This window comes from Choloepus didactylus, chromosome 1, assembly GCF_015220235.1.
Source record: "Choloepus didactylus isolate mChoDid1 chromosome 1, mChoDid1.pri, whole genome shotgun sequence".
Lineage (NCBI taxonomy): Eukaryota > Metazoa > Chordata > Mammalia > Pilosa > Megalonychidae > Choloepus > Choloepus didactylus.
Genome location: NC_051307.1, coordinates 201888014 through 201904430, shown reverse-complemented (window position 1 = coordinate 201904430; position 16417 = coordinate 201888014). Strand labels below are relative to the sequence as shown.

Here is a 16417-nt window from a genome sequence, read left to right as displayed (position 1 = left end):
AGTGTGGGGGAATGGGGGTGGCAGCGGGGAGGAGACAACTCCAAGAGATGACTCAATACTGCGGCAGTTTGGGGCCGCCACGGAGGCCGATGACTGCGCCCGTGGTGATGTAGGACCCACGACCTTCGCCACCAACATTGGCGAATGTAGGCAGCCAAGGACGCCTTGGAAGTCGGCTCCGCCACCCAGCCCTCTCGCGGAGGCCCACAGGAGGAAGGCTTCAGGACGAGGCCGCCAGGTGGGCAGGGTCACATGGGCTGTGGGACCAGGTCTGGGACAGTCAGGGGCGGCTTCCTGGAGGCACCCTGGCCCTGGAAGGCCAGACCCTAACAGTAACCCGCAGGAATGCAGCAGGTGCTCAGGCGTACCAGAACTTACATTGCTTCAAAGCAGGCACATGTAAAGACCGGGAAATGGACTATTCCACAATTGAGACACCATCAACTCAGAGGAAAAATAAACTCAGATTACTGCCAAAAATGGGGAAGGAAGGACAAAGCAGTGGCCAAGTGCCAAGGCCTGTGCATTTCCATGCTCCCTGCTGTTAGGACTTGTTATTTTCAGGCAGAAATTGCACCTATCCCAGGGCAGAAGGCAACCCTTCAAAGAGGATGGACAAACAAAAGCAGAACTATTAGGACAGGATCCACTCCACTGGTGGTTTCTCACTGCCCTGTTAAGACCCCTCCCCCTTTCCCACCTCCAGTAAAAGTATGGTCTGCATTTCCTGCTCTCCTCAGTCAAGGCAGGCCAAGGGCTCCAAGAGCAGGCCCACCCCATTCTTTCTGAGATTCTACATGCCAGCCTTTTAAAACACTATCATATGGAATTCTGTGTATGGGGTTAGTATTTGTTTTTGCAACTGTTCGTATAACTTTGAATTTATTTCACAAAAACAAAAACAAAAAAACACTATCATAAAAAAAAACAATGAAAAAAATATGCAGAACCCCCCTTGAGGAGCTGGTGGAGAATGTAGGGGTGTTGGGCTTCCCCACCTCAATGTTTGCTGTTGTGCTCACAGACACAGGGAATGGTGGTTTGATGGGCTGAGCCCTCTACCACAGGACTTGCCCTTGGGAAGACTGTTCTGCAAAGGAGAGGCTAGGCCTGTCTGTAATAGTGCCTAAGAGCCTACTCCCGAAGGCCTCTTTGTTGCTCAGATGTGGCCCTCTCTCTCTAGCTAAGCCAACTTGGCAGGTGAAATCACTGCCCTCCCCCCTACATGGGATCAGACACCCAGGGGAGTGAATCTCCCTGGCAACGTGGAATATGACTCCTGGGGAGGAATGTAGACCCAGCATCGTGGGATGGAGAACATCTTCTTGACCAAAAGAGGGATGTGAAAGGAAATGAAATAAGCTTCAATGGCAGAGAGATTCCAAAAAGAGCTGAGAGGTCACTCTGGTGGGCACTCATATGCACAATATAGACAACCCTTTTTAGGTGACAATGTGATTGGGAAAGCCATATGGACCACACTCCCCTTTGTCCTGTGTATGGACGGATGAGTAGAAAAATGGGGCAGGGGGGAAAAAAAAGGCACTCAGTGTTCTTTTTCTACTTCAATTATTCTTTTTCACTTTAATTTTTATTCTTATTTTTGTGCATGTGGTAATGAAAATGTTCAAAACTTAATTTTGGTGATGAATGCACAAATATATAATGGTACTGTAAACTGAATGTATGCTTTGTATGACTGCATGGTATGTGACTATATCTCAATAAAAATGAATTTAAAAAAACCGCTATCATTAGATCACCATAAATTGCCCACTCTGCTCAACCTATTTCCCTGACACTCTCCCACATTTCTTTCTTGTATCCAATTGATCTCAGCCTGAGGACACTCAAAGCACCTTCTCCACTCATATCATTACCAGATGTCAGATGGCAAGCCAGCTTCCAGGGCTCACCTCATCCCCATTTCCACTTCTGCTGTTGGCTGTGGGAATTTCACAACCAGAATTTCTCAGCCTCTTAAAATCTATGGCCCTTTTCAATATGTAATTCTGTCAGCACTTAGACTTCAAGGGGGTGACAGTCCCACCTCAATCACTGACGTAGATATGACAATCTGAGCTGTTCTAATTTGTATTAAAAAAAAAAAAAACTGGAATTGTCTTTTGTTGTTTCACCATTTACTAGCAGTGGTGACCTTGGGCTATCTGTTGTGGACTGTGATAGCACCTACCTTATAGGGCTGCTGTAAGGACTGAGTATGTGCTCAGCCAGTTAGTGATTGCCACACGGGGACAGAAACCTATCTGGCTTCTGAATGGCTGTGTACTTGGTGTCCAGAACAGAGCTCCACACACAGGAGATGCTCAGATGCTTGTTGTGTGAACCCCTGGGGGTTATATGGAAAGCCCCATCTCTAGACTCTGCTATCTTGTTGTAGTGCCAAGGCCATGGTATCCTGCCCACTGATCTGCAGGGGTGCCCCTGTGCATCTGTGGGCCAGTTGGGTAGTCCTTCAGCCCTGCTGCCACCATGGAAACACTCACCTGTGACCAATCCTGTGTCCCCAATTGTCTGAAAGCTCATGGAGGGTGCAGTTGTGAATCTTCTGCCTGCCACTACATGCCCAGATTGCAAGCATGGAGCCCAGCTAACCCGAGATCAAAGAGGAAGTTCAGACTAGCAGGGTCTGGGGTCTCTTTCGGCCTCAACTGCCCTGAGCATGCTGCCCATGGCTCTGGAGCCTTCACCCCTGAGCTACCACTGGCATTGTTGCCAGTCCCAACACCTTAACTGTGGCTCCCTCAATCAGCACTCAAATCCTGTTTCCTGCCCTAAACCCTTGGGATTGGACTCCAAACACCTCCAGTTTCTGTCCAGAGCCCTCTTTTTACCCCTCAGGGGCCCTGTGAAGCCATAATTCCCTGACGGCCCCACTATCCCCCATCTGCTTTCAATGGACCCAGGGGTCTTCTGAGTAAGGGTCTTATGACTTTAGCAAGTACTCTGGGGCAATCTTATCAGTGCCTTACCACAATCCTGGAATCTGCTTGTGGTGAGGAATGGTTCAGCCTGTCCCCAGGGAGGGAAGGGATAGCCGAGACTGCCAGGATATTCCACTTCCCTCCACAAGTACAACTTACAGGTGTCCTCTCCCCAGAGAGTCAGAAATGGAGCAGGGATGAGTCAGGCCAGTGGGGCCTTCACAGCCCTCTGGAGGGAGATAATCAACAAACACCCTTGCCTGGGGCTCACCAGCCCAGACCCACCCTGGGGTGCTGACTCATAAGGTTACCTAGTCCCTCTGAAGAAAGACTCCACATGAACTTTTATAATCAGAAACTTACAATTTATTTTGAATAAACCACTCGACTTTGAGCAGATGACACTGCCTCAATTAACTTTTTTTTTGAAGAAAGGCAAAAAGATATGGTAAATTCATGAAAACACTGTGCCTTCCTTTCTCTTCTATCCTTTGAAAGGCAGAAAAATTCTGCCTCACCTTTCCCATTTTCCTGACAATGTTAACAAAGGACAGCCACTGGGGGCACAGAAGGAAGCTCTCCAGAGGTCAAAGACTGCAGGCTATGTCTGGCACAGAACCTCCTGCAGTTCCAGTGGTCATGGCCACAGCAGGATGCAAGTGTGGAACATGGCAGCTGTGCAGTGCAAAAAATGCCCAGGGCATTATTTAGGTCCTTGTGCCATGGCAGTGCCACAAAAGGACTCAAGGAGAGGTAAAGGCTCCAGATCCAGAATCTTTCATGTGTGAACACAGCATTCACACCCCCCACCCTCAGCTCACAGAGCAGGTATTCTCCTTGTTCACAATTAGCTCCCCACTGCCCCATTCTGGGTTTATTTGCCACACTCCTAACTCCTCCCACGTCATCCCACAGTTCCTCCTTTGCTGGGCTGAGGACAACAGGAAGAGACAAAACCTGAGTGACTAGAAAGGAAGCCTACAGCCAGCCAAGTATCCCATGACGCCCCCCACCCACCCAGTAACAGCTGTCTCCTTCAGTTTCACAGCTTAAAAGTACCTGGGAAACTGCTGACTAGAGGTGAAAATGTATGAAGATCAAAGTATTTCCAACACCATATTCACAGATCTTCCTATCAGCTCTCCCGGGAGTTCAAAGAGGCCCTGTCTTCAGCATAGACAGCTCTGCTGGCCTCAGAGTGGAGGCACAGACATCCCAGGGATCACAGATCTATCTTTTCAAAGGCCTGCAGGATGAGGTTCGGGTCAGGTAGGGTACCAGGTGAACCACTTCCTTCTCTATGCTCAACTGTGCCCCAAAAGCTAGCCCTCTCCTCCTAAGAGCCCCTTCTAGGTAGGTACTGAAACCAGAAACTGAGAAGGTTCTTGGCTTCAGACTCAATTCCAGACCCTCGCAGGGGTGTCTTCCGACAGCTGGAACCAGGTGAGGGGAGTACGCCCCAACCCCAGGGCAGCTGCTAAGAGCACTCCAGGTAACACAAAAACAACCTGGGCAAATCTGGCCCCTGAGCCAGGAAGGCCAATGTCCTTGGAAGGGCCATGCTGAACGTGACTGTGATGCTCATCAGAGGAGAGAGCAGCTGGACAGTGCCAGGTATGACTGTGTGTGACCCTAGTCAGTTACTACCACTTGAACACTGGCATAAAAGAAGGGAACAGATAAAACAAATTTACTTTGAGTACCAATTCCTTTCAAAAGTGGATCTCTCTCTTTAGGAGACAAAAGGAAACATTGTGCTGAACCCATATCCCCTAATCAAGAGCCACGAGCACACCTGTGTTCTGCTGTGGTCTCTGCCCTCAGCAGCCAGGCTCAAGTAAGCCTCACTCTCAAGAATAAAGATAAGCCCATAGACACGCAGCACCACCAGGGACAATGACATCCATGGCAAGAAGACCCTGTCCTGTCTCCTCATTGCCAAGGTAAGGCAGGTGCCCCTGATCACAGAAGGGTCTATAAGGACCAGGGATTATATGACCTATGCTCCACACCCACTGCACAAGCCAATTCAACTCCCCACCATCTAACACTCATGCTCATCTCTTGGGACTCCAGCTGTGGCCAAACACGTGACTCTGGAAAGCAGAGGCCGGCCTGAGGTTCTCATTTAGTACAGACTTTCTGAGGCAGGGTGGGTGGGCAGCTTATGTTTTGTTCTAAGTAAAATAGCTAGAGGGTAAAACACTCCAATGCCAATGTATTTTAAAAAAGGGTTGTGTTATTCTATGGTTTGTTTGCCTCTTTTTGTATAATCATACAACCTTTGAATTACATAAGTTGTAATGATCTAATACTATTAATAGCCATTCAGAAAAAAAACTCTCCCTCCCTCCCAACAACCACCAGGGGGAATTAAAAGTCCTGAAAAGAGGCCAATTCAACATGGCCTCTAACCTGGTAGAAATGAAAAGCGAAAAGATGAGAAGAAAACAGAAATTGACTAAGAGGTGTGTTGCCAGTGTCTCTCAGGAGTGGGGCCCTGGCTGTCGCCTGGGGTCATGAAAGGCAGAGCCTGCAGCATGCAGTGTGGCAGCTGGGAGAACCTCTCGCCACATCTTCCTCACCCCGGCCTATCCATGTCCCGACCTAGGTGTCATGGAAATCCTTCAGCAATGTTCTCCTCCGCTGCTCCGCTATGTGCATCTGGTTCTCCAAGTCCTGCAGCAGAGAAGCAAGATGGGTGTTTGTTTGGCCCAGTGCCATGAGCAGGGGAGTAGCCAAAGCTACACCCACCATGTCAGGGGCTCTGGAGGGGTCAAAAGCACTGCCCTTCCCAGCCTTCTCAGCAGCAGCTTCTAGTCCACATGCCAATAACACTTTCACCTGCAACACAGGGCCCAAGAGGACAGCAGGCACTCACCCCTCTATCATAGCTGTCTGCACGCTCCACTTTCCATGACAGGTTTTCGATCTCTGCCTCCAGCTGAGCCTGCTGGTATTCAAACTGTATGGGCAGAGCAGGAGGGTCAAAAGGAGAGGGGCTGTAGCCAGCAGGGCCTGCAGATTGAGGGGCACATGAAGCACCTCAGGCTCACATAAGCTACGGACAATTCTGATACTGTCCTCAGAAGCAGAGAGCAGTGTTATTCCCTAAGCCTAGAGCCATTATTCAGACAAAAGATGACTATTTGACTTGTTACCTGTACATCTAGGAATCTCACATAAGATAAAGCTTTATGCACAAAGATGTTCTTCTGTCTTATTTATAATATTGAAAAGGAGGAAACAATAAATATTACAAATGATGAGACAACCATATAATGGAGCATTTATGCAGCCATTAAAAATGATATTTATCAGCCTAGTAAATGATGACGACTGTATATAAAATGCTATATATAACATAAACTCAATTATATAAATAATATTAATTTTGAAAGGCTAGAAAACGCTAACAATAAGCTTTTCTTTCTAGTGAGATTATGGACGATGAAAAAGCATATTGTGTTTTCCAACATTTAAACAATAAACATTCATTACTTCATAATCAGGAGGAGGGAGAATACAACCCATATATACGACGAAGAATTAAACAAAGACATAAAGAAGTCAACTATAGTTTAGGGACATGTGCCAAGAGTCCTTCCAAAGCACGGGCACTGGCCTTCAAATTGACCATACACCTTTTCAGGCCACAGCACTGACTCTACCCTCAGCCAATAGCACCTAAATATGGTTGTTCAGGGGCTTAGGTGCATCTGCCTTACTACTACACAAAATGCCAGCGTCCATTTTGGAGATGCCAAGTGTAGAAATGGAATTTTACAACTAGACAGTTTTGTTTTGACTTCCCCCTCCCAATGACCAGGGTCTGGTCCCCACCCTCCTGCAAAGCACGAGTAAACAAGAACAGAGTGGAGGGATTGTTTGGCCTTACCAGCTTCTTCCGGGGACCAGACTCCATGTAGTATGCATACGGGTAGGTGTATTGCAAAGTGTATCGACACTGCAATAGCAAAGAAGAGAGGGGACCTGGGACTGTGATTCTCAGGTGGCGTTGAACCCACCATGAAAATAAGCTTAGCTCTACAGGCACGGACCTGAAAAGAAATCAAACCAAGCCAAAAAGAAGATGGCCTGGAAGGAAGATACTGGGATAACTGAAACAAACATGGTCACAGAAAACGCATGGTTCCTTTTTTAAGCTGTGATTACCAGTAGCCGTCTCAATGGCTCTTCCCTCTCTAGTCAGACCTCAGAATCCACATGCCTATCTCAAACTTGTCCAAACACAATCTTTTACTTGGGTGGGGCATGAATGGGAACAAAAGGAGAACAAAAGGACTCTCCTTTTCCCTGTAGTAACTTCCATGGAGGTAGATGCAGTGGGGGCACTCTTCTTGGAAATCCCCTGGACATCCAGCAGAGAGCTGGATCCTCAGTGGGCATAGTACAGGTAAATGTGGACTCATACGAAGCAGCATGCAGGCTGCACAGGGTGATGAGTCCCTCCCACCCCCACTCTGAGTGCCTCCCACCTTCTGAGGTCTGGCCTGACAGGGCTAGGCATCAGACCAGGCATCGGAAGAGTGGGGTAATACATACCTTGGCCAAAAGCTTGGCAGCATTTTGTAGGTACTGCCAGTCAATCCACGTCCCCAGGTTGTTCATGACCCTCTCCTGAATCTTCTCATGAATCCGCTGGTATGTCTGTGCCTCCAACTGCAAACTCTTGTTGTGGTTTTCCCACTATGGGGCAAAGAAAGGAGAGAAAGCTGCAGGAGTCCTAGGAAGGTGCAGAGGGACACTCAGAAATTCAAGATAGACACCTTGGCTAGCAGGGCATGGCCACTGCCTCTTCTAAGTTATGAGGGCTGTGGATCCTTGAGAACCCAGGAAAGGCTTCTTTGGTACACACTTCTCACACGGTCCAAAGCAGCTGCCTGCCTACCTGCTCACTCCTCTCTGGGGCAATGAGGCTCTAGCCCTGAAGACTAAGAGCAAAGCCAGGCACCCACCATTCTATGGTGCTCAGAAACCAAATGTGCTATATTTTGTGGGCTTCTGAACCTCTAAACCTGACTATTAAGATGGCAGTGGATATTAACAGTCAGATTCTCTGTCAGTCTTTTATTGTCAATTCAATCCATCATTCAACAAGGTTAGCACATGTCCTCCTCACTCAGTGCTGGCTGTCCCACAGAGCCCAAAAGTAATCTGTGGGGGCAACACCCAGAGATGCTGCAGGATCTCCATTCACTCACTTCTGTATTCAAAGTCTGGGTCTGGTTACCACTTACCGGGAATCCCACCCCAGCAGGTCACCTAGAAGAAGCCTACCCTCGAGGGGCTGGTGCAGGAGAGGACACCTACCCTCTCAAAGTAGAACAAGTACTTCTTGAGGGCCTCCCTAGCCTGGGCCTGCTGGCTCTGGTTGACAATGTCAGGATTCTCCTTGTACCGACTGCACTCATAGTACTCACTGCCATGGGTCTTCCAGTCTCCTAGACACATCCAGCAGAAGTCTGCACAGAACAGAGAGTCATTTATACCACAAGGGAACCCCGCAATCCTCAAAAGGCACAGGCAAAGCAATGGGACAGACAGTGGTGCCGCCCAGAACAGAGACCCTGCTCTGGTATGTGTATATGTGTGTGTGTCACCTGACCAGGACTTCCCAAAGGTGCCTCTTTCCAGAAAGAACATGCATCTCTCATCCCTGTGACATCCCACCATCTCTGTAGCCTGTCCCTATGATATGAACAACAGCCTATGGAGCACACATGCTTTGTGCCTTTGTAATCTAACAGTGGCAATAATGCCTTCTCCTTAATCAACTTGGAGGTGCTTGCTAATCTTTTAAAAGAATAATAATTGCTTAGGGTTGCCTATATAGATGGTATGAGTATACAGCAAAGCAAGAGATGGTGGTTAACTCTGAGTGGTGAGGGATGAGGAAAGGCACACAGGGGGCCTTTTTAGGTACTGGGAATGTAGTGTTCAGGTTGTGTCATTCCTCTTTAAACTGTACGTGTGTCTCATGCATTGTTTTAAGTTTCTGATACACTTCCCTCTCACTCAAACATACATTGAGTGAGAGAGTGGAACCCCCACCAAGAAAGTATGCTGCTACCTTTGGCCTGCCTTCATTCTACACATGAATAACTACTCCCTTCTAAGACTTTGCCATGACCACTATGATTACAGAGGACTCCTGGGAAAACACAGGAATAGCACTAGCATAGGCCCTTACAACAAACTCTCAGGGCCTCCTGGTCAGCATCTAAGCAGCTGTGTAAGAGACCTATTTGAACACATTTTCTACTTGAAGGAATTCAAGTAGTGTTTCCTCACTCAATCTGGCAGGATGGAAAGCAAAATCAACAGGTTCTATCTTTGTAATCTGTTCCTGACAGAAGGAGGAGGCCTGAAAAGACAAATCAAAACTCCCTCTGGAAACTTTACAAAACTTCAAAGGACAACTATTATTTCACTACCTTTGGTAGTAAAAGCATGTAAAACCTTTGCTAGAAGGTATCTGTAAGGTAGCACAGATGAGCCCCATGCTACTTACCTGCCTTGGTAAATAGAATAAAAAGAACACACTAAAATCTTCTTGGATAAGTGAGGATCATGAAGGTCTAAGAGTCATCCCAAGCTTGACTTCTGACTACATGTGACAGCAAGACGGCAGGGGGATTATAAGAGGGACCAAAATAAAAAAACAATAAAAATAAAAAGCTGCTTTATGTTTGTTATTATGGCAAGAAGTGATTGAGACTCCCTTTGTTTTGTCATTTCACTACAAAAGTACTCATTAAACAAACACAAAAACAGACCTTGCCATTGGGCCCTGTGTGTCAAGCCAGGGACTCACCGTGTTTACACTTGGAGCATTGCTGTCAGAGGGAAACAGAAGAGAACATGTTAAGAGCTCATAGACGAAAATCTTCATGGAACAAATGCAAAGCATACACATTTCTGCTCACCATGTGATTGCAGCCTCCGTTCTTCTCAATGCAGATGTTGCACTTGGGACACTGAGGAGACAGAAGAGTTCCATTAGGCTCACACACAATCAGGCCAGTTCTAAGACAAATTACACAAAGCTCCTGGCACCTGTGCCCAGTACTCATCGTGCGAGCACATCTGGGGAGGAGCATTAAATGTGGCAAGTCGCTGAAGCTGGAACAGCAATTCAAGGAAATGAGGTCAGCATATTTGGCTTTAAAACACTCCAAGCACCAGGTGAATCCTGCTAAGTCTTCCACCATCTGTCTCTGCCATGAAGCCACTCAAATTAAGCTCAGGTTGAGACAGCAGAGAACCTGCCTCCTGACAAAAGAGACTGCCAAAGAAGCACAAGAGCTGCCACACTGGACTAAGTCCTCGTCAGCTTGCCTAGGCTTCTGCTTCCAGAAGAGGGCAAGAAAACAACCTTAAATAGTCCACTTTTTCATTTCTGAGATGACAGCAACCCCAGGTAGCAATGCTGAGGCCAGTCTGATGCTATGCTTTCCTACTGCCATGAAGAAGGATATGCATAATGATATTATGGCCACCATGGTGCGATTCAGGGCATGATTGGCACGGGGCACAGCTCTGAATGTCGAGTCACCCAGGGCTAAAAAGGGTCCACAGGCCATACTTCCCCGTGGGAAGCTTCAGAATAAGGATTGAGCAGGCCTGGGCTTCCGTTACAGTTTTGCTATTTATCAGATGTGGCTATTAACCACCACTTTCCCAGGGCTGTTAAACCTGTATATGTTCAACAAAGCCTAGTTTTCTTCTGATTAGATCCCCTTCAGGTCAAGCTTTTCCAGGCACTTCAGCATTTTATCAAATGCACACAAAGTGACCTACAATAAACCGCTACAGACTCTACCAATTCTGGGCAAGGGACTGTAGCCCCCACCAAGGGCGCTGGGGCCCTGGGTGTTCAGCTCTCAGGTGGCACATCCCATGGGCAAGGTCCTGGGCAGCACTAAGGAGGGCAGACCCATGACAGATAAAATACAGTCCTTACGTCTTTAGTGTGAGCACTAATGTAGTTGGCTGTTTCAGAGTCATCTGCACACTTTGTGAGCCATTTCCGGATCGTGGCGCAGTCTGTGGGGGCGTGATACATCTGACGACACTGGAAACTTAAAATCAGAAGATTAAAAAAACATTCAAATACGTGTCAGGTCAGGGCCTGTGTTTTCAATTTTCCTCTTGTCCAACCCATCAAGATCATGAATTACAGATTTGTTCAAAGAGATGTCATCACTCATGGCTTTTGGGGCCTTTACTTACCCAGAATTATACTCAACTACTGTATGAACTTCTCTTCAATCTGAGCCCTTCTAAGATATGCTCTCAATACCCCCAAATGAAATGTTTCTGTTTTAAATATCTTGTCAACTCTCCCTGACAGGATGCCTCAGCTCAGATCCAAGCCAGGCCCAAGATGCACTTCTGGGAGCCTCACTCACCTCCCAGCCACAAGTGTACACGAGGATGCACAAATGCCAAAATTTGAGCAATCTGTAGGGGCATGATGCATCTGATGACACTTGAAAAGCAAAATTAGAAAAGAAAAACAGGCAAATACTTGTCAGGTCAGGCTCCCATGTTTTCATTTTCCTTTTTGCCCAAGCCAAAGCAACTTTGTGCATCATAAGGGCTCTTAGACAGCTGAACACATGCCCCATAATGAGTATCACGAAGGATGCAAAGTAACTACATCAGTGGTTCTTAACCTGTGGACCACAGATCCCTCAAAAAGGTCTTGAAAGGCAGGCACACGTGCACACAAACACTATATTTTCCTTGTATATATTCTCTGAAGCCCCACCACGAATCCTCCATGGAGGCATGATTAGGAGGACAGACCTGAACATAAATTATGGCTCTGCCATTTACTAGCTGAGTAACCTTGCACTTTGATTTCCTTAATTATAAAATAAGGGTAACAACAGTGCCAATCATACACAGTTGTGTGATGATACAGGTAAAGTGATCAGGATAGTGCCCTGTGACCTGGTAAGCCTTCAGTAAACTTTAGCTGTTCTCATCATATTTAGTGAACAGAGGAATGAATCCTGAGGTAGATTCATACAACCTGTCCTCTCTGTAGAAAGAGCACCCTAAGCCCTCAATACTGAAAACGGAAGGAATTCTAAGACAAATGGAAATTGAATTTCAGCCAACAAATTCTCAACTGGTTGCCAGTCTCTCCTCATCTACCCCTATGGGTAGTAGCTCCAAGAAGCAAAGCTCTGCCCCTTCACAGGTATCATCTGTCACCACTTCCTAGTCACGCATTACATTTCAGTGATGTCAAAGGGCATTCACATTCCTGGCTTGGAGTCACCCCCACCACCCTGTTCACACACAGCTCAGCAGCTCCTCACACGTAAAAACCTAGACCTCACCTCCTCTGGACAGTCCTCATTGAGGATTCTCTCCCTATCCCCTCCAAGGGGTTGTCACACCTTCCTCTGTGCTTCCTCTCCACTCTGTATGTTGCCCTACCCACCCCACTCTGCAATTTATTTGCTTCCCAGTTTATGCTCCAAGATGTGGACCATTACCTTTCACCTAAGCAGGTACCTGACACATGTTGAAAGATGGTGGGCAGTTGACTCCCAAAGCTAAACCAATCACTTCCCCACCACCGAATTCAAAAGCACACCAATGACACTTTTTTTCTGAGAAGGGTAACTTACTGGTGAAAATGCCAAATACCTAATAAATACAAAAATTATTCAAGTGATATCATAATCGGTAAACCCAGCAACAGAAAATAGCTCCGTTTTTTAATTTTTCCACCCCAAACTTGATGCCAAAAGAATTTAGGGTAAACATGCAGCTCTAATCTGCTGTGCCTTCCTGCCAGGACACAGATCACCAGACAACAATCTACCTTCCCACACCCAGCCCCACCTCACATCCCCCCACCCAAGAAACAAACAAAGCTCAAGAGGAACATGGAAGCATGAAGAAAGAGCTCAAAGCTGTATTAACACCACATCATGCTTGCCTTTCATCACACTTTTATTTGGAAAAATGACTTTCCTATTTTTATACAGTTTTCAGACAATAATTATAATGCATATAATTTTGGATTCAAGCAGAAAATTCTTTCTGTGTTCCTATGTAATTTACCTTCTTTTCTTTTTGTTTTCTTTAACTCTAATGGCTAGAAGATATTTTTGGTAATTGATACAAAAAAATTAACTTATTGACATATGTTTATAAGTGAGTTCTAATTTTCTGATATTGCAGATAATGCCGAAATAAATACCAAGTGCCTACAGCTTGGTAAGTCTGTGTCCCTTTATAAAGGATATTACCAAGGAGCTGGGTACTTTTTGGCTCCTCTCCCAGTTTACCGTTCTTTATTAATATATCAACTATGGTGTACCCTTAAATTCTGCACTATGCAGAATACATTTATGAATTGCAGCCTTAAAAAAATTGACCAAGAAAGACAAGATAGATAAAGATCAAAACTTTGAAGGTTGTAACTTTTCAAATAAGTAATATGTGAATTATCTATGTAGATAAATACACCCCCCCACAGATCCATACAATTTCTGGGCCACGAGCCTTAGCAGCATAAATCACAACACATTCTCCAAGTATCTGTGCCACTTCCTTGTCTTCAGACTAAGCATTTACCAAACACCTCATGGAATATGAGATGCCAGGCACAAACCTGGCCCCCTGGAACAGAGCTGCTGCTCTTCTGGCTCAAAGACCATACCCCTCCCAGCTCTGCCCTCACACGGAGAAACAGCAGTGGGGCTGTGAGGGAGGAAGGGGCATGAGCCAGGGCTGCTCAGCAACTAACATACTCTTACCAGAAGACCTCATTGCATCGATTGCACTGCACTCGGCGAGCTCTGGGCTCCTGTACCTGGATAACCATGGGGCAGTCTGCACCGGGGCACAACTGGAGCTGGTAATGACTCTGTGAACACACCAAGGAGAAACAACAAAGACATCTAAATGAGATCACCCCTAAGGGCTCAAACATCTTCTGTTCTTCCAGCTGATGACAAGTATCAAGGGGTTATAGGGATTCAAGATAGATGTCATGAGGACCAGACATGGCTAGATACTGAAGAGGATCTGTGGACATTTAGCTTCAAACTAAGCAGCAACTCGCTAAAATGCTGATGATCTAGGGTTAGATTACAAAATGGAATACAGAATTCTATACAGGATAATAGTGCCTATGAACCAGGGCTGGAAAAGAACACAGCTCTGTCACAGTTATGCCTAAGACAACTCTGAGGGGCTCAGTGACCCTCAGGCATCTACCAAAGGCAGCAAAGGGCACAAGGAATGAGGTCTTCTGTTTAACCTACAGCACAAGCAAAGAAGACCCAGACCATCAATCAATCCTATAAGCTTAGGCATAAAAGACAAAGGTGAAAACTGCTGCACAGTGTCAGCGACCCTAGACAGGCAACCCAAAGGAGGGAAAGACTCCAAAGCGACCAAGCTGGAATCCTAGTCAAGTTTTCAAATGGCTCAAGAGGCAATACCCCTTCTCTGTGCTGAATCACACAGAGAACCAAATGGGACAGCCACACCCAAGACATGGCTGACTTGTTCATCCCCTGACATTCAATAGCCTGTAAAAGCAACTGTGATCAAGGTGGGGATGCTGTCCATTCTATCAAAGAGGAAACCAAGGCTCAGAAAGGTAAAATAACGAGTCCAAGGTCACATAGCGAGGAAGCAGCAGACCCAGAATTCACCCACTGGGCTAACTTTAGGACCTGTGCTCTTCACTACCACTCTAGTGGTTCCCAAGTTTTTCTTAAGCCATGGAGTTGCTTTCTTCAAACGACAGCTCCTAATGGCAGCCCAATCTATAAAGTAACTATGGTGAGCAGCTGATGAAAAGCAGGCTCAGGAATAAAGAGGGCAAAATGACAGGGGGCTGGGTGTACCTCCACATAGTCCCTGAAGAGGTAGCGCCTGTATTTGTCTCTCAGTTCTTCATGGGGCAGCAATGGAAACACAAAATCCTCTGGTGTTCGGAGTGGGCAGTCCTGAGCCATACAAGAGATCCCTATTGAACAAAGACAATCTGATGGACAACCATATTGTAGGAGATACAACACAATACACTTGCCCAGTAGAGTCAAGTCTTGAGGGTTCAATCAACAAGTAAATTTAAGATCCATTTAAGGAATGCTTTAAGTTACAGAATTTATTTGAAGAAGAGAGAAATTAACATATTTGCACAGTGATGCAACTAAAGTATTATCATAAATTACACAAACATCACCACTAAACAACAAAATCATTAAAAAAAAATCCTATAGAGTTCTTCACTAACATTTAGTTTTTTAATGTTCAATAACGTGATCATCACCAACATAATGAAATTTTGCAGATAGCAATTAATATTATATAAATTTTGTTTCAAAATCATAGTATAGCAAATACTAGTCATCAAATTTGATTAATGCTGTATTATCTAAATAGGAGCAAACTCTTTGTGCTTTTCCTAGCTCTAGCTCCCACCTGGGGGATGAATGGAGGGTAGGCAGCTTACAGGAAAGTTTTCCCAAAAAGTGAAAGAAGGTAGCTGTGTACTCACAGCCACATTTACTTATATGCCAAATAATATCCTTAATGTTCTCATTTTGCTGAGGACTGGGGAAAACTTTGCCATTGTTTAGACTGGTATATTTGGAAATCACTGGTTCTGATGATAAAAACCTCAACCAGGCTCAGAGGAAAACGCTCAGTTTACCTGAGCTGTTTACAAATTCTGTGACAGACTCACCCACGCCCACGCCGTCCTTGACAAGTACTGAGCAGTGCTGCTCCCAGCAGCTACGGCAAAACTGGTGCTGACAGGCTAGAGAAAGTAGGTTTTCCTTCCGCACAAACTGCATACACACTGCACAGTGGTGAGGAGAATGGGCTGCAGGGACCTGAGAAGAGGCATAGCCACATGAGCCAAAGAGGAGCCTCAAGGGTGCCTCATGCAGCTGGATGCACAGGAGGTGATGCTGAACCTGGCACAAATGTTAGAGCTCAACTGCACTGTATGGTCTCTGTGAATTCCAAGGGTGATGAGCAGAGTGCATATGCCAGGAAAGCTTCCTGGGGGTAACACCTGAGCTGGACTTGGAGAATTACTAGGATTCAGAGAAGCAGAGAGAAAGCAGAAAAGCTGAAATGAGCGTACACTGGTTTATAACATCAGATTGACAAGTGCAGGAATTTCAAAATTGCCAGTGTCCTTGGAGGTCATTCACCCCAACTTCTTTTATAGGCTATCTGGGTTTCTTTGTAAACTCTCCCAGTTCACTGCAGCATTGAGTTGCCCTCAACAAGTACTATAAACTGATCACAAAGGTTCTTAGAGGCTGTGTCTGTAAAGCCTTTAACAGCTCAGTTTTACTCATTGAGAACAGTGGTTTTTCCATATTGATATGCCCAAAATACTACAGCTTTTACCAAGTTACAACTCATTCTTAACACATCAAATAGGTATC

At 46.0% G+C, this 16417-nt stretch overlaps 1 protein-coding gene across 7 annotated transcripts in view; it reads right to left on the bottom strand.

The window, feature by feature from the left end:
- Positions 1–3293: 3293 nt before the first annotated feature.
- ARIH2 (ariadne RBR E3 ubiquitin protein ligase 2) overlaps positions 3294–16417 on the bottom strand; it is a 51154-nt gene continuing 38030 nt past the window's right edge. For 6 of the 7 annotated variants that reach the window (XM_037850494.1, XM_037850510.1, XM_037850501.1 and 3 more), the window contains 11 exons: positions 15700–15850; positions 14855–14976; positions 13754–13863; positions 10933–11050; positions 9896–9946; positions 9784–9805; positions 8280–8431; positions 7512–7655; positions 6844–6912; positions 5827–5963; positions 3294–5624 (listed from right to left, as the gene is read on the bottom strand). In XM_037850494.1, the coding sequence (XP_037706422.1) occupies positions 5600–5624; positions 5827–5963; positions 6844–6912; positions 7512–7655; positions 8280–8431; positions 9784–9805; positions 9896–9946; positions 10933–11050; positions 13754–13863; positions 14855–14976; positions 15700–15850 (1101 nt within the window). In that variant the 3' untranslated portion in view covers positions 3294–5599. The remainder of the gene's footprint in view (positions 5625–5826; positions 5964–6843; positions 6913–7511; positions 7656–8279; positions 8432–9783; positions 9806–9895; positions 9947–10932; positions 11051–13753; positions 13864–14854; positions 14977–15699; positions 15851–16417) is intronic. The other variant, XM_037850527.1, reaches the window with a different exon arrangement.